This window comes from Cryptotermes secundus, unplaced genomic scaffold, assembly GCF_002891405.2.
Source record: "Cryptotermes secundus unplaced genomic scaffold, Csec_1.0 scaffold630, whole genome shotgun sequence".
NCBI lineage: Eukaryota > Metazoa > Arthropoda > Insecta > Blattodea > Kalotermitidae > Cryptotermes > Cryptotermes secundus.
This window is the reverse complement of record NW_019720573.1, coordinates 85,292-103,820: the sequence shown is the minus strand read 5'-3', so window position 1 is coordinate 103,820 and position 18,529 is coordinate 85,292. Positions and strand designations below refer to the sequence as shown.

Sequence of the window (18,529 nt, the reverse complement as noted above, 5' to 3'; positions counted from 1 at the left end):
AAGATTACTGTTGCGAAATCCAAAGAAGTGAAAACCGGATGTTCTGATTGGCGACACATAACCGGGAAAAGGGAAATGTGGCAGAAGCTTCTGAGGAAGGTTACGGCTCAAAAGGGGCTGTTTTGCCAATGGCAAAAAGTAAAGTTTCCATTATTCTTTAATATCGGTTCTTCAAAGAAAATGGTAGCCCAAATTAGTGTGCATATCTAAAATAAACAAAATGTTTTACTTGTACCTCCCGTTCCAAACTATGTCCATATAAAATTTACAGCTTCTCTCTCTAATCGTTTGTACTGTGGGCTCCATTAAAATTTCGTTAGCGTTCTTACGTAACTTGTTATTTGACAAAAATAATAACACCGAGCAAGAAGTGGCAACGCTTCTTAACGTGTATTTTGTACCTGGTTCGAATCTAGGAATCTCCTGGTTTTCCTCAGTCTCTCCATGCAAATACCAGGACATGCTTGAAAATTAGAACACCGCTGCTTCCTTCCACTCATTGTTCCAATTCATTATTCATTCAGTATTCTAAGCTATGCGTCGTTAAACAAACAAGTAGATAAGTAAGCCTTATTTCGTTATTCTATTATTTATGTGCTATGTGACAGTGAAAAGGCCTACTGAAATTCAATACGAAATCATTTCCTTCATATCTTCACCGGCTTTCACCCTTCCCTTCTGCCCTTTCATATCATTATTTCCTTCCCTCCTTTCTCTGCTGAGACAATGAACTCAGTTACAGCTGTATCCTTCAAATGGCAGAGTTATGGACACAGAGCTGTCAGCTGTGCATGTAAATACTGCTACAGCGTGAGAACGGTGTAACATACACACACAGAAGGTCGCGCCATAGCTCAAGCTGTTAATCGCTGGCTTCCCACCGCGGCGGCCCGGGTTCGATCCTGGGTCTGGTCAAGTGGGATTTGTGGTGGACAAAGTAGACCTGGGGCAGACTTTCTCCGAGTACTTGGGTTTCCCCTGCCAATCTTCATTCCACCAATTGCTCCACAATCACCCTCACCTATCATCTGGGGCTGGTACAATAGGCCAGAAGTGGCCGCAGTACAAGGGACTTAGTGCCACCCCACTAGCAATAAAAAAAAGCACACAGACAGTGGGGCTATGACGGAGAAGGCACTGAGTGCATACAGAATTTGGAAACCTCTTCGAAAAATGCCGGTTAGAAGAAGGAGATTCGTTGATTTACGGTTTATTTAAAAACGATATCAGTAGCTCAGTCTGTATATATGAAGAGTGTCATGTTGTTTGTTTTTTATACACTGTTGCATTTATTTCCACAAAATTTGGCATGATTGTACGGGATCACTCTTGCGAAGGTTTCGGCATTTGAAACCCCCAACAATTTGGAAATCCCTCCACCTCCCAAAAACTGTTTTTTGCTTATTGCTCGAGAACCATCCGTCCTAACGCGTTTTTTTTTTTCCGTTCCATAAAGCCAAGGGCCGGTCACGGTAGCCGAGCTGTCTAAGGCATGTACTGTCTTCGCTTGCTCGGAAACCGAGATCATGTGTTCGAATCCCACTCAAGGCATAGATATCTGGGTTTCTGTTTTTCTGCGTGTAGATAGCGGCCTTGCGAAGGGCTGATCACTCGTCCTACCGACTGCGTAAACAAGATTACGGAACTGAAGAAGAGGGCAGGGCCCAACAAAAAGCACTAGAGCCATTGATGAATGGATGAATGAATGAATGAATGAAAAGCCGAAACGATACCTCGCTTACCCTACATATCGATATGTCAGAGTTTTCGGGATATTTAAAAAGTTATTCTTTCCCCCCCCCTTGGCACTACAGCCCCAGTGGGCCTAGGCCTACCTCCATGAACTTTTCCGTTCACTTCGGTTTTTCTAGATCTTACACATTCGGTAGGACTCCTTGGGCGAATGATCAGCTCGTCGCAAGGCCTCTACCTGTACACAAACTCAGAAAAACGCACACAAACATCCATGCTATCAGTAGGATTCGAACCCACGATCCCGGTTTCCAAGCGAGCGAAGACAGTGCATGCCTTAGACCGCTCAGCTACCGTGACCGGCTAAAAAGTTGTTCTAGTACTTTACATTCACATCAGTAACCTTTAAGCGATTACATTTAAACCTCCAGTGCAGTACTGTAGTTCAGCTTCGTTACAAAAAGAACTGTATACACATAACACCAGGCCCACTGCAGTTGCCACCGGCCTGAGTTTTTAACGGCCTTTTGGTGTCTGAAATGCTGTGTTTCATAATATAAATTGTATTTATTGCAATTTTAAAGCTATGAGCTCCAAATAAAAATTGGATTGTTCTGAACTAATCTATTTATCTGTATGCAGAGTTTTGAAATAGACTGTATATGCACTTACACGTTTATTTTAGAAAATATTTCGTTACTTTCACGTGTTCACTTCGGTGTGATTTTATATTTAACTATTGAAAGTACCACAAACATTTGACCAAAACTATACATTGCAGTACATGAACGCCGTGCTTCCAAGGACCCTATCCAGGCGAAACAGGTCACCATAAACGTACCTGCTGCCTTTCTATACAATGGGTTTTGCAGTTCTAAGAAACAACTCAGAAAGGAAGTAAACAAGTCAAGCTAATTGCATAGCTTGTTATAACCGCTCTTTCGACACAAAGGAATGACATCATGGGTTTCGAAAGAACACGTTTGGACAGAGACGTTACTAAATATTGGTACCAAATCAGTGGCAACTGAGGAAAAAGGAACTCTTGACATAACATACAAGGAAGATGATCACACGAAAGAACAAGCTCAGTTTACATGTACCTCCATGGATCCGAGTCCTTGAGACGCCGCAAGTCTCTCAACTACTCAAAAATTTTCCAACATTTTATGGAATCCGAGAGTTCATCACCGAGTTCACGAAAGCCCCCCCGCTGGTCCCTGTTCTGAGCTAGATCCAGTCTATACATCATCCTATCTCTTGAAGATCCATTTTAACATTATCCTCCCAACTACATCTAGGTCTTCCTAGATTTCTCTTTCCTTTTGGCTTTGTCAACAAAATCCTACATGCATTCCTCTTCTCTCCATGCTTGCTACGTGCCATGTCAATCTCATCCTCCTTGACCTGATCATTCTAGTTATGAAGCTCCTCATTATGCAGTTTTCTCCAACCTCCTGTCACTTCATCTTCTTCGGTCCAAATATTGTTCTCAACACACTGTTCTCAAACACCCCCAGCCTTTGTTCCTCCCTTAATGTCAGAGACCAAGTTTGACACCCATGCAAAATTATAGTTTTGTATATTCTAATTTGTATGTTTTTAGACAGCATATGAGAAGACAAACGCTTCTGGGCTGAATGGTTGCAAGCATTACCCGAACTCATCTCCCTCCTGAATTAAATTTTTTATTTGTTACTGTTGTTCCCACATATCTGAACTGTCAGTTTTCACCCTGCCAAGAAGAATACAAGTAAGGTCAAGTTTTGGCCGCGCCATAGCTCAAGCGGTTAGTCGCTGGCTTCCCTCCGCGGCGGCCCGGGTTCGATCCCGGGTCGGGTCAAGTGGGATTTGTCGTGAACAAAGTGGCCCTGGGGCGGATTTTCTGCGAGTACTTCGGTTTTCCCTGCCAATCTTCATTCCACCAATTGCTCCACAATCACCCTCACCTATCATCTGGGGCTGTTACAGCAGGCCAGAAGTGGCCGCAGTACAAGAGACTTAGTCCCACCCCACTAGCAAAGTCAAGTTTCCGGCCGGTCAGACACAGGAAGCCCGAAGACAACACAGATGACAGCTCTGACTGTGTGTTGCTTCAACCCCCCCCCCCCNCCCCCCCCAAAAAAAAAGGGTGTCAAAGTGAGGATAACTGGTCGGTGGTGCGAAAAGAAATATCCAGCAATTCGCTATGATATTACTCGCAATAGACATAATACTGCACCCCATACGAATAAACACTCGCCTCCAAAGAGAGTTTTCATGCTGTATTTTCGCAGATGTTTCTTGCGTTGCTGGTGAAGCCAATCGATACTGCCAAGGGAACTGATTACGTTCACAACAGAACCTCCTCCAGTGCCTGAAGTCACTAAAACTGTTGTGTTTCTGTTCCTAGCAGTCGGTATTCAAATGGAACATGACCACGTGATAGAGTACTGACAGCTGAACAGTTGTGTCCAACCTTTCATGGCAAAACAATAAGACGTGATCGTTTCTTTCACATCCACTTTTCAATAACAGTGCTCTCGACAACATGACCGAATTATACCAGACTCCTAACTTATAGAGCTGAGCCCTTCTTGAGAAACTGACAATTGTACAGCTACTCAAGAACTTCCCCAGCATTTTATGGAACCCGAAGGTTCATTACTGTGTTCCCAAAAACCATCCACTGGTCCCTATCCTCAGCCAGAACAATCCAGTCCATACCAGCCAATTCTATCTCCCAGAGATTCAGTTTAATAACCCAACAATAACGTACCTGAATATGCTCCAGAAGTAATGGACGGCACAGTTCAGGAGTCTTGCCCTCAACGGACAAGATACCGAAAGTGAGAAAGGATAACAAACAGCTCTCTGTTCGTGGGTGTACGCGATAGATAAGATTACAGGACAAAACATCACTGAGAGATTCGGCGTCAGTACGTGGTGGTGGTCTGGTAGTGGTAGTAATCAGACCTACACAATGCGAAGGGGCACTATGCTACAAGCCGGAAGGTCGCGGGATCGAATCCCGATGTAATTGGATTTTTTTTTTACAATTTATCTAATCCTTGCAGCCGCACTATGCCCCTGGGGTCGACTCAGCCTCTAACAGAAATGAGTACCAGGAATATTCTTGGAATGTTCTTGGGGGTAATGGCGGCCGGTGCGTAAGGCTGACAACCTTACCGCCATCTATGAGCCGAATGTCTAGAAAATGTGGGAACCTCAACATCTCACAACCCTATGGGCCTCCAGGGCCTGTTACAGGGAAACCTTTACATTTATTTACTTTTACTTACTTTTTTACACAATGGGAACTTCCACAGTTCATAAACATCACGGACAGTTAATCACGAAGATCAGATAAAGGAGAGTGCGGTGTGCAAGAAATGTAGCACACGGTGGAGAATGAGATTTCGAATCGGGAATCATCAACCGAAATGAAAATTTGAGAGACAGGCTCAACTGGGAAAATATCAAAATGAATCACGTGAAACTGAAAGTTGAGTGTATGGATTGAAATCTAGTGGCTGAGGACGGAGCTCTATGGCGACCACTTGTGGGGGCTGTAGGGAACTTTTGCTTTCTATAAAATACGTGGAATTCTGTGACCATCTGAGCAACTATCAGTATGTGAGGACGAATTTTCTTCACTGAGTTAATTTCGTTCACGATTTTTGGCCATAAGCTTGAAATTTTGACGACAATGCTAACCTCTAATCACTGATTTTTCTATTTCCCAAGAACGAATTCTACGCGTGAACCTTAAACTTATTATGAGGATATCATGAATGCGTTCTGAACAGATACAGTACGAAACATCTGTAGTAATGTGGGTAATTTTCATTTGTAATTTATTTTGGCTGCAAGTTTATCGGTTCTGTTATCAGTCAAAATCTCTGAGCGAATTGATTGAAGGAGCTGCCAATCCGGCTGTGGTACCCCCTCCTTCCCAAATCACTTTATGATGTCTGCCGTACCCGCAGCATAAAACCAATATGTCACTAAGTGCAGCCAAATTCAACGACTGCAAACCGCTTCATGGAGCCTGTGCCCTTGAGCTTTACTCCTGGCACCAACTGGATACACACCCCGAAAGCGACTGTGCATCCCATAGGAGCCTGGATACCTCAGCCAGTATAGTAATGGACTATGGGTTGGGAGCCTAGGGTTGAATTACAGGCAGGGACAAGATTTGTCTCTGCCATAGTGTCCAGACCGGCTCTGGGCCCACTCAACCACCTATGTAATTGGTACCGGGGGCTCTTTCTCAGGGGATAAAACGGCAAGGGCGTAAAGCTGACCACTCAACTCCATCTAGTGCCGAGGTCAAGAATCGTGGATCCCAAACGTCTTCATGGCGTGCTTACGGACAACACTGTCTATATGCAGCCCATAGCTGGGCACCTTACTGCCTGAAGTATAACGGTTTCGTCATAATTATTTGCTAACAATATCTTGTCTCAAGCAAGAGCGATGCGACCTTAGGGGTCATTGGCTAAAGGGGCCCATACACGTACGAGTCTGGCTCGGAGAGCTTCATTCGGATTAATTTCACCACAATCGCATGAGCTGACTCCCAACTTTGCGACCCACACACAGACGTGTTTGACTCATTCGAACTTTTCGGACTCGTACGTGTATGGGCCTCTTAAGCCTCAATTTTTTGAGACCAAGAAGAAAGGAGAGTCCAGAGATCAACGTGCCTGAGGCATCCTTGGTCCTTCTCTGTACCTGCGAGCCCATTCGTCATAGCAACAGGCTACAGGCTAGGCGGCCAAGGTTGCATTCATTGCAGAGGAAAATTATTTTTCTCCTCCCCAGAGCTCCCAGACAGGCTCTGGGGCCCAGTGGTTACCGGTGGTAAAATAGCCAGGGCGTGATGCTGACCACTCACCTCCAACTAATTCCGCTGTCATGAATGGTGGAGCTTTACCTCCCCACTCCCACACGTCCTAAAGGAGTTGCGCTTATTTAATTAAACACGGGGGCAACTTTACCTTTACTTTCCTTACTTCATCGTGTGGTGTGCAGGAAGAAACGGAACTAGTTTCCAAAACGTCAGGACTTGAAAAATTGGCACTATGGCACTGTTTCAAACATCAGTCAAAACCCCACCTCATGCCATGTCTTTGCTGTAAGTTGAATGTTCGTAAGCTGAACTTATTCTCCTATAAGATTATCGTTAAATTTGTTAAAATATTCGTAAGCACGGGATTCCCCTGTGTTTGTTAAATGAAATGGGAGTCGCAGTTTATTACTCCCTGCAATGCTCGTAAACATGAATTGTTCCTTTCTTGAAAATTCTTTTTTAAGTAGAGTTTCGCCTGTATAATTTCACCAGAAACTTTCAGATTCCGTTTAATCCAACAACCCCCTATCCTCCAGTCTACTTCTGTGTCTACCAAATGTGCTCTTTCAATTCGAATCTTCTATTACTTAGTTCGCACTTTTCATTTCCTCCATGTGTGCTACATGCCACTCCAATCCCAACCTTCTTGATTGGATCTTCTTAATATTCAAACAATGCGGGCTGCCGTAGCGGTAATGCAGTCGGTCGTATTCGACCCGGCCACCGCCAATCCATTTTATCGCGGGTTTCCTCAGTCGCTCCAGAAAATTATGGTATACTACCTCGATTAGGCCACGACCGCTTCCATCAAAATTATTTTTAATTTATTATGCATCTATCATCCCATTATTCAACACCATATATTGTAGCTACTGACAGCGTTGTTAAATAACCAACAAATGGAATAGCGGTAACATTCAGTTACATCTTATGAAGCTCCTTGATAAGTAACTTTCTCCGTTCTCTTCTTACGTCATATTCCTTAGAATATTGTACTTGCAGAACCAGTATAATTACTACCAACACAACCTTATTAAAATAAATGCATATATTTTTAAATAAACTCACTTTCTGGTGCATGAAATATCCCGAAGAGGAGGAGGACTTTTATGTAAAACTGTCAAACAACAGTCACTCTAAGTTACCGTTCAGAACGGCACGGCGACACGAAATGGCACCTGGCAACACTTCGGACACAGAATGTCAGTCACAGAAAATTACAGACGAACTAGATAAGGTATGTTTATATTGGAGCCTACCTGAACGTTTAGTACATCTTTTTCGTTGGCAAATCTCTTCTCAAAGTACAGCCTAATCTATTAATACCCGATAAGCTAGATAACGCGGTCAAACGGCGTCTGCTGGAGCAATCTAGTGCCAACCGTTATGATTCACAGCAAAAGTAACTAGACTTGTGTCAGCATTATATAACTGCTGCTATTCGGTCATACATTTGGTACAGTCGCACCGTATGGAAATGTTTGTTTGATTCTCAGCTCATTGTAATTCACGGTCAAACTTCTTACATGGCCGTGCTAAAAAGATCATCATCCCAGTCTTGCCTCTGTTGTAATTTACATTGAGACCTACCTCTGGGTTGCGCATAAAGACAAGTATTGCAAGTAGTAAGATGAAGTCGCCTACTTTCGAACAGCGTGCTTTTTGACGAAGTAGAGGCAGCACTGCGGTGGTGGCCATATCGTGAAATAAGACACGTAACATGAATGCCTGAATAAAAAGTGTTCATTTTAGCGACGTATGTAGGTGACGCTGTCGTATCTGCCCAATACCACTACCTTTACAGCCTCCGCAATACGTTGCAAGCTTCATCTGTTGTTGAGACAGTGTTCTGTGCTGTTTTTAGTGCATCATATCAGAGCTAACATAATTCGAACGCGGGCAAATTGTTGGGGGCCGTACGGTGGGTGCTTCCGTAACCAAGGTAGCCGAGGATTTTGGTGTTTCGCGAGGCACAGTATTCAAGATTATGACCGCATACAGGAGGACTGGAAAACCCGCATCCGATAAACTCCAGCGTCGACGGAAATTCGTGCTGAGTGATCGAGACAGACGGACATTGCGTAGGATTGTGACGAGAAATAAGAAGACTACAGCTGCAAACGTGACTGCTGAACTGAATGTCACGCTCACAAACCCTGTCAGCACCAAAACAGTACGAAAGGAACTCTACGAGCAGAGTATTTCTGGACGAGCTGCAATTCCAAAGCCACTCATCAGTGATCAAAATGCCACTAAGAGGAGAGTGTGGTGCCGAAGTCATAAAACCTGGACTATGGAGCAATGGAAGACGGTCATTTGGTCGGATGAGTCCACCTTCACACTGTTTCCGACTTCTGGCCGAGTTTACGTCTGGAGAACGCCATCCCAAGCTTACGATCCAAATTGTTTGCTGCCAAGAGTGAAACATGGCGGGGGTTCGATCATGGTATGGGCAGCCATATCGTGGTATTCTGTCGGACTCATCATTACCCTGCAGGGTCACGTCACTGTCAACGACTATGTGACCATTATAGGTGACCAGGTCTATCCCATGGTGCAAACTTTGTTCCCTAATGGTGATGCCATTTACCATGACTACAATGCCCGTGTTCACGCAGCTCACATCGTCCAGGACTGGTTTTCTGAGCACGAAGATGAAGTGTCACATCTGCCATGGCCCCCACAATCGCCAGATATCAATATTATTGAGCCTCTGTGGTCTGTTTTGGAGAGCAATCTGCGTGCGCGCTATCCACCGCCATCATTGTTAACAGAAGTAGCCAATGTTTTGCATGAAGAATGGTACAAGATTCCCTTGCAAATCATACAGGACCTCTATTTATCCATTCCAAGGAGACTGCAAGCAGTTCTGCAAGCCAGAGGTTGTCCTACACCATATTAGCCATGGTAATGTGTTTTTTGTTGGGTGTTTCCATATTTTTGTTCATCACCTGTATAACACAAAATGTTGAACAAGTCGTTTCACAGTCGGTCCTTTCGTTTTAACAACTCTCACTAGAATGTCAAAGAGCCTGAGCCTGAGTCTCATTTTACGACCGACGCTCAGTCGGCCAGTCTGTCTTGGCATAAAGCACCCATCCGGGGCTTGCGACCAGAAATTTATTACTGTTTGACAGTTACGGTCTGAATTTTTGTGGGCGCCCTCTCTGACGCAAGGACGGGTCTGTCTTTTGTATATGCTACTGGTTCTTGCCAGCGCAGTGTTTCTCGGGTCCGAGTCCCTTGGTACTCGAGACCATATTTTACTTTCTCAAATTTGACACTTCCCTTTTCGTCGCCTCCTACGACTCGCAGTGTCACGGTGGAGGTATTCGAACCCCAATGTCAAAGAATATTCGTATGCAGTGTTTTATACACAGGACGTTCCCATGCAACGAACCTTCAATGAAGGTTATCCATTTTTCGGGGTAACGTCGTTACTGCCCGGAAAATAACACGCAACGACTAGCTGAGCAAACACTAACAAGTCATGGATAATAAATCAAGGAATTAAAGGGGAAAGATGTCTCAATTCCTCGCAGGCCACATGACTAAACAGTTCCTATCCAACCAATTTCTCAGCAGTGGTTAAAGTTGTCCCTGTGCTAACTAATTAAGCACTGCGCCATGAAACCGTATGGGGAAGTGTACGTATAGATCCACATTTTCATGACCTCTGCACTAGTTGGAGGTGAGCGGTCAGCTTCACGACCCGGCCGATTTACCCCCAGAGAAAAAGCCCCAGGTGCCCATTGTATAGGAGGTTTCGTGGGCCCCAGAACCGGTCTGGACGACGCGGAGAAAAAAATTCTTGACCCTACCGGCACTCGAACTCCGACCCCTCGGTCATCTAACCCGTAGCCAGTCGCTATACCGACTGAGCTATCCCGGCTCCTCAGCAGTGGTTCCTACCCTATATTCGAAAAATGGCTCCGTTGCCCTACCGAGATAGTGGCTGAGGGGATGTACCTCAGGAAGGCGAACTTGTCGCATCAGACACCCTACAACCCTTATCCTGTAGAATCGGCTAAATCCATTGCACGTTTTCTTGAGGTAGAGATGGTCTAAAAGCACGGGCAATATGAGATATATCCCAGAAAAGACGTAAACATTTACCTTCATAAATTATATTCAGACCATGAGTGCACAACTTGAACGTGAGAATAGCATTTTGAGTTTCATCCAAATGTACAGTGTGCCGGTAATTTATGTACAGTATTTCCATTTCTTCAAGCACGATTCAATACATATATCACCTACAGTTAACGATAAGATTAAAGGGACCTGTTTCAAAACTCATGCAGTTCCTCAACAACTCTACTTCCTCCTTGCTTACGTGACTGCGTGATACAATAAACGAGTTTTTCTTTTCGTGAGAAACTAAATGTGAGTAACAAACAAAACCGTTTATATCATAAATATATCATAAATATCATATATATCATAAAAATTAAAAAGAAAGTGTATCAGACGCTAGTAAAGATGATGGTTCAGAAATAAACACAGCGAAAACTAATCTTATCGTGCTCACGACTCGTCAGCAGAACATTCTCCTCAACACCCTGTTTTTAAACACCCTCAGTCTATGTTCCTCCCTTAATGTCATAAACCAAGTTTCACACCCATACAGAACCACGCGCAAAATTATACCAGACTATTCGAGACAGGACAAAATAGATTTGGCTTGGGAAAGAATTTCTCATGAAACGGAGTCATCATCCAGTTCTTTCAGAATAATATAAGTGCCTCAGTTTAAATTGTCGCAGAAGAACGAATGGCCCCCATAGTTTTCCTAATGTTATATTTAAGCATAATGTTGCATTAATATATCATTTATTTCACGTATACTATTATCGTCTTAAATACAACTTATTATATCGTCACCCTTCTTCCACATTATATGGTTCGGCTGTACCTACACGGCCATCATCAGGTGTCTTTGTCTTGGTAAAATTGTTACACTGTATGTCAAAATTTCGTATCGCATGTGAATGCTATAATTATTGATTAAAATAAATTGACCATAATTAACATCGCAATATTTTCCTTGTGGTCATCGTCCTCTCTCTCACGTCGTCTCAACCGGTCTCAACTACCACCTTATTATGACAGGGTCAGTATTATTACCTTCCATTGCAGAAGGTAAGTGAACGAAATTATAAATCACAGTCACGCATTAAGTCGGACGAACATACCCACTTAAGATAATTTGAGCATCTAATCAAACATAACGTTTCCTCAGTGTGCGCCCGCTAATCTAGAAACCAGTTGCTTGCTTGAAACTGGCGACACTTCTCGGAAATTCCGGTTGCGTTTGCCAGTTTCCTTGGTGCGCCCTCGCCCTTAGAAACGTGTTACGAAGTAGTCCAATGATCCTAAAATATTTTCTCTATTAAGTATCTATATTTATATTTGAGACAGTCCAGTGCAATGTTTTCTCCATGGAATATCGATATTTCAGACAGTCGAGTGCAATGTTTCCGCCATGGAATATCGATATTTCAGACAGTCGAGTGCAATGTTTCCGCCATGGAATATCGATATTTCAGACAGTCCAGTGTAATGTTTTCTCCATGGAATATCGATATTTGAGACAGTCGAGTGCAATGTTTTCTCCATGGAATATCGATATTTCAGACAGTCCAGTGTAATGTTTTCTCCGTGGAATATCGATATTTCAGACAGTCAAGTGCAATGTTTTTTCCATGGAATATCGATATTTCAGACAGTCCAGTGTAATATTTTCTCCATGGAATATCGATATTTCAGACAGTCCAGTGTAACACGTTGTTTTTTCAGTTTCAACCAACAGACGCGGACAAGCAGAGAGTTCTTTGGGTTGGAAATACGACGGCCATGGTTTTGCAGTTTCTTTCTGGATGCCTGTGGTGGTACTGGCCGTTGACTCAGCAGGTAAGCAAGCCGAAATTTACTGAACTGCAGTACCACACATAGTATGTATTACTGTGTTATGTTTGTTTCTTGGGAAGGAGACGCACGTTATAATCATTACAGTGGAATTAATCTCCAATTAGAAGAAAAGTCATTTTGTGAAATGTCAACACAATAAACTTAGATTCATGTACGCGATATAGAAATTACACATATATACAGTTGTTGATGTGGATGCAGCTTCAAATAGTTGTCGTTTGCCTTGTACACCTGTGGGCTTTCAACAACATGATGTTGAACCTAGTTAGACGATTTAACGAAAGACGGCTCTAGTTTTACCATAAACTTCTGAATAAATATTTCCTTTTCTCTGTTTAGAGACAGTTTTATTCTTCTGGCGATATATTAGCTTAATGTAATTAAATTTACTTTTTGGGGGGGGGGCTGTAGTGAAGAAGCATAAAATATTAATTTTAAGAGGTGCTTCACATAGGACCTCATATGGGTACGTCCTAAAGAGATTCAAGTGCATGTTACTTTCTTCCATGGGTTATTTAACAACGTTTTTTTTTTCTCAGCATCGAAATTATATAGCATCCGTGCCTGAGAACNGGAGATATTATTTATAATTACTTTATGCGGAGTAAGCGAAAAATAATTAATATAAAATATTCTCAATTGAATACTTAATTTTATAATAAGCTACATGATTAATAAAAGATCAGTGACTGATATAATCTTGTGGAGATTCATATCCCTCCAAAATCCGTCTTATAGAGAATGTTGGAGACGACTGACGTGCCTAAAACTTTTATAACCCACCGCTATGAGGTCAGTTTTAATATTATCTTCTAATGTGTTTTTATGTTTCCCGTGCGGATACTTGGCATGGGTTCGAGTTTCGGTTCAGATGTCTTGGGCTGAGCTTCCAAAGGAGGAGAAATAGCCAAAGGAACCCCAGAATCCGTAATTCTTGGAGCGGGTGGGATGAGACTGAGTATACCTTGCAAGTCGATCTACTTGTACGAGGCCCAGATGACAGATGAGTACAGAGAATTTGGAGGAATGACAACTGGAAAATAGAAACTGAAGCACTAGGAGAAAACCCGCCCCAGCGCCAATTTATCCACCACAAATCCCACTTGACCAGACCCGGGAAGCCAGCTACTAACCGTTTGAGCTATGGCGCGGCCCATGTATGTATTTTAGTCACTGCATAAACACTGCATGCATAACAATGGGAATTTCAAAATTTCATAAATTTATATTTCACTTATGACGTGGATACTGCAGCTACACTCCGACACCCGCTTTACATCGAGGATCGGGTGTATTTTAATTCTAATATGTTATATAAAAACTTTCCAAGTCTTTAAATGAATATTCTTCGTGTAAGATTTGAGGTTTTCACGGCGGTGACTTTGAAGAATACCGTCTTCTGGCATGTGACGCCGTGTAGACATAGTATAAACTGATGTTTCGGAGGAACGTATCGCCTCCATCTTCAGGGTAGAAGAAAAAAGAAAGAAAAAACGGCGGGCCAGAAACCAGCGTGTTTTCGATTGGTCACTTACTCTGCAGCTACCAGCTCACGCTGGTTCCTCGCTCGCGGATTTTTCTTTCTTCTACCCTGAAGATGGAGGCGGTATCTCCTCCGAAACGTTGGTTTATACTATGTCTACACGGCGCCACATCCGAGAAGACGGCATTCTTCTTAATATTCTTTGTATCTTTGGTAAATTAATTGACCATATTTAAGCTGGTGATGCGGGTCTGTACCACACGGCTTCACACCGTTCACGTTTATTCCTTGAAAAACACGAACTGCAACAGACTAACGGACTCTTCTTCGGTTGACTGTGGAAGAGCGTGCCGTGAGAAAAACATCCGTTTTCACATCGTTTTCAAGTGGAAGTTGCATGTTTAAAGCTGTAGGACCATACGGGAAATACTTGCGTGTACATCGCTGAGCTGGGGCGTTAGTTTAATATCAGGAACGCATTCTGCGCCTGCGTCAAAAGTAAGTCATGCAATGTAAACACAAGCCCATCATTAGAGGGTACCTCTGTTCCAACAGGTCGATTCTGAAAAGAGAGGAAGAAGGAAATGAGAGAAAGGGAGATGAAAAAAGCGTGAGAGGAAGAGAGAATAAACGAAAGAGAGAAAGGAAGAAAGACCGAAAGAGAATAAAAGCGAGGAAGAAGGAAAGAACTGATAAAAAGAATAACAAATAGTGATAAAACAGTGATTCCTAATCTAGGGGTCGTGAGAGAGTTCCAGGTGGACGTGAAACCATCGGGAGGGGAGATTTTGTAATGTTAAATTCAACTAAAATATCCGCGGGAATTATAGTGATATCAAAAAAATGAAACAAGCGAGAAGTGGCTTGAGTTGTGTGCTATAATTCTTCCAACCTAACACAAAATAGTACCATCCATTTTACTGACTTAATTCGATTCAAACCACTTTCATTTGCTTCAATTTTTCGTCTTCTCAAATTTCTATTTTTATTCAAAAGAAAAGTACGTGAAAAGAAAACGCCATTCGGCTGATAATTAGTTACATGTTACTGTCTCATTCCGTTTATTGCAGTTGTTTCTCCTGGTTCCGAAATTGTTTGAATTTGAAATGTTTTTTAATAAAAACTAGAACTAAAAACTATACTCCATGGATTAGAGTCCGCAAGCGAACTATACCGACCGAGAGACCGCCGCTTGTCGGCGAAGTTAGTGGCAACTTTAACGCATAGATGGTGTCGCGTGGTCAGCGTAATGAAACCCCACGGTCGTTGATTTCGGTTTTCTAGACCGGAGCCGCTATTTCCTTGAAATAGCTCCTCATTTATCCTCACAAGGCTGAGTGGAGCCCGTTCCAGACCCAATACTTATCAGAAAATCTGGTATCGCCGGGAATCGAACCCGGAACCTATGAATCTGTAGCCAGAAACTCTGACCACTAGACCATAGAGGCGGTCGTAATGTTTTGTAATCATCATCATCATCATCAGTAATCTGTCAAACGACAGGTCCACAGTCTCTTCCAAAACAATTCCTCCACTTAATGCGATCTAGAGCTTTCTCCTTCAAATGACAGTATCCTCTTCTGTCCCCAAGGACATCCAGCATCTTCTTACGTCTTCTTCCTCGCCTTCTTGTCACTTCTATCCGCCCCTCTATCTTTTTCTTTTAGAAGGCAGTTTCTGCGTAAAACATGACCAATCCAATTAGCCTTCCGTTTTCTTATTTCGTGTAGGATATTCCTCTGCTCACTGACTCTAATTAACACTTCTTCATTTCTCACATAATCGGTCCAACTGATCTTCTCCATCCTTCTCCAACACCACATTTCGAAACTTTCCAGATGTTTCTGATCTACTGCCCTAAGTGTCCATGTTTCAGCCCCATACAGAGCTATGCTCCAAATGTAGCATTTCACTAGTTTCTTCCTCAAATTTAAGTCCAATTTGCTGGTAAAAAGATTCTTCTTCTTGCTAAATGCAGCTTTTGCCATGGCAATCCTGGATTTAATTTCACAAGTACACCTTCCATCATCTGTTAACAAGCTACCCAAATATTTAAAACATTTCACATTCTCCACTTGTTTTTGGTCTATCTTTATTGTGACTGGGGTTGGTTGTCTCGAAATTTTCATTACTTTTGTTTTCTCCACATTCATTTCCATGCCATAGCACCTTCCAATTTCAATTAGTCTATCAATCATGCCCTGTAGCACAGTTTCTTCCTTAGCCATTAACACAAGGTCATCTGCATATTTCACAGTTTGAATAATTTGCCCTCCTACTTTGAAGTCACCGAGCCCATCCAGAGCTTCCTTGGTAAGGCATTCGCTGTACAAGTTGAACAGAATTGGTGATAAACAGCATCCTTGTCGAACTCCTCTTCCAATCTGCCCACTTCTTGGCTCCCCTCTGTCCAGTCGTAATCTAACTTTCTGATCCATGTACAATTTGCTGACCAATCTTCTTTCACGCCAATCGATACCTGTTTCTTATAGGATCTGCACTAATTTGGTCCAGTTTACCCGGTCAAATGCCTTCTGCCAGTCTATGAAGCAAACACACAGTTCTTCATCTATCTCCAAAGTTCGTTCCGCTATAATTCTCATCATCCCAATTGCATCCCTGGTTCCTTTTCCTCTTCTAAATCCAAACTGATCTTCTCCAAGTACATCCTCTATTTTCCTTTCAATTCTTCATTTAAGTATCTTTGCTATTATCTTTGCTGTATGTGCAATAAGGCTTATTGTGCGATGGTCGCTGCATTTTGTAGCTTTTGTCTTTTTCTTTAAGGCAATCATTGTAACTTCTGTAAAGTCCTTGGGCCACTCTCCAATTTCATATATGGTGTTCATTGTTTTGTAATATCAAAATATAATTATACGCTAATATTATAATGTTTATTGGGATTTTGAGTAAAGTAAAATAATATTCAATGTACGTATTTATGCGTATTTTTCAGTCTTCCCCATCTCCGCCAACCACATAAGCATATGTAACTGCGAGTAGGCCGCGCCATAGCTCAAGCGGTTAGTCGCTAGCTTCCCACCGCGGCGGCCCGGGTTGGATTCCGGGTCTGGTCAAGTGGGATTTGTGGTGGACAAAGTGGCGCTGGGGCAGGTTTTCTCCGAGTACTTCGGTTTCCCCTGCCAATCTTCATTCCACCAATTGCTCCACAATCACCCTCACCTATCATCTGGGGCTGGTACAATAGGCCAGAAGTGGCCTCAGTACAAGGGACTTAGTCCCACCCCACTAGCAATAAAAAAAAATGCGAGTAAGTTGACCATGAACAACAATACAAGCACGAGCGCAGAGTTAATTTGTTTCAACGAAACAAATGGGAGGGTACATGAAGCCAGGCGAAAACCAAGGAAGTGGGAAAAATTTTTGAATCACTGATGAGGAGGGAAGGACAGACATACGCGAAGGAAACGAAATATTTCACTTTACCGTGTAAATACCGGACTGTGAACTATGCACAGTTACTTCTCCAGAAATATGTCCTAGAAGTCCCCGTAGAAGTGGACCCCGATATGTGGAATTCTGTGCGAAAGAGAAAATATCAGGAACCCCCTCTGCCCCTGCTTGGGGTTCTGTTTCAAAAATTATCAGATCATACAGTATCTAAATGGGGCACGCGGTGGCGTAGTTAGTGGAGACACTATTCTACAAGCAGGAAAGTCGCGGGTTCGAGTCCGGATGAGTTCATTAGATTTTCTCAATTTCCCTAATCCCTCCAGTTGCGCTATAGACCTGGGTTCGACTTAGCCTCCAACAGAAAGGAGTACCAGGAATCTTCCCTGGGGGAAAGGGCGGCCGGCGCGTAAAGCTGGCAACCTTATCGCCATCTTTAAGCTGACTATAGAAAATGTGGGAGCCTCGACGTCTCACAACCCTGTGGGCCTCCACGGTCTGTTACAGGGATAGCTTTACCTTACCTTTTACAGCAATTAAATACTCCCTGTAGAAATATTATGTTTCTGAACATTATCCACTGTTCTGTCTTTATCTAAAAACACCACCCTGTTTATATTACAAAACACAACGTTTCGGAGACTGGATTCTGTCTCCCTCTCCAGAGATAGGGGCCAGCTCCATCTATTGTCCCCAACTGAGTAGGTTGTACCTGAAGACGGAGACGGAATCCAGTCTCCGAAACGTCGTGTTTTGTAATATAAACAGGGCGGTGTATTTAGATAAAGATAGGAAGATGGATAATGTCCAGAAACATGTAAACAAGGTAAAGCTGTCTCTGTGCTTAACTAATTAAACACTGCACCATGAAGTTTTATGGTGGAGTGGATGTATAGACCCACATTTTCTTGACCTCAGCACTAGCTGGAGGTAGGTCAGCTTCACTCCCAGTCCGCTTTACTCCCGGGGAAAAGACCCCCGGTACTCATTGTATAGGAGGTTGGGTGAACCCCTGAGCCGATCTGGACGCTGTGTGGAAAGTTCTTGACCCTACCGGGACTCGAAATCCGACCCTTCGGTCGTCCAGCCCATAGGTACATAGTTGCTATAGCGACTACGCTCCAGAAACATTGTTTAAATACTGTTTGCATGGGTGGAATCTGTCCGACCTGCATATG

At 43.0% G+C, this 18,529-nt stretch overlaps 2 protein-coding genes across 8 annotated transcripts in view; one reads left to right on the top strand and one right to left on the bottom strand.

The window, feature by feature from the left end:
* The window catches only part of LOC111869345, an 85,527-nt gene that overhangs the window by 15,359 nt on the left and 51,639 nt on the right, over positions 1-18,529 (top strand). For both annotated transcript variants that reach the window (XM_033753405.1, XM_033753404.1), the window contains exon 2: positions 12,326-12,439. In XM_033753405.1, coding sequence (XP_033609296.1) covers positions 12,326-12,439 — 114 coding nt within the window. The remainder of the gene's footprint in view (positions 1-12,325; positions 12,440-18,529) is intronic.
* LOC111869411 overlaps positions 1-18,529 on the bottom strand; it is a 31,615-nt gene that overhangs the window by 8,791 nt on the left and 4,295 nt on the right. Inside the window, exon 1 of one of the 6 annotated variants that reach the window (XM_023860942.2) lies at positions 7,595-7,756. The exons of 2 other annotated variants lie outside the window; for them this stretch is intronic. In XM_023860942.2, coding sequence (XP_023716710.1) covers positions 7,595-7,606 — 12 coding nt within the window. In that variant the 5' untranslated portion in view covers positions 7,607-7,756. Of the gene's footprint in view, positions 1-2,364; positions 2,472-2,795; positions 2,817-3,934; positions 4,046-7,594; positions 7,757-18,529 lie in introns of those variants that run through there. 3 more of the 6 variants (XM_023860959.2, XM_023860950.2, XM_023860985.2) reach the window with 3 other exon arrangements.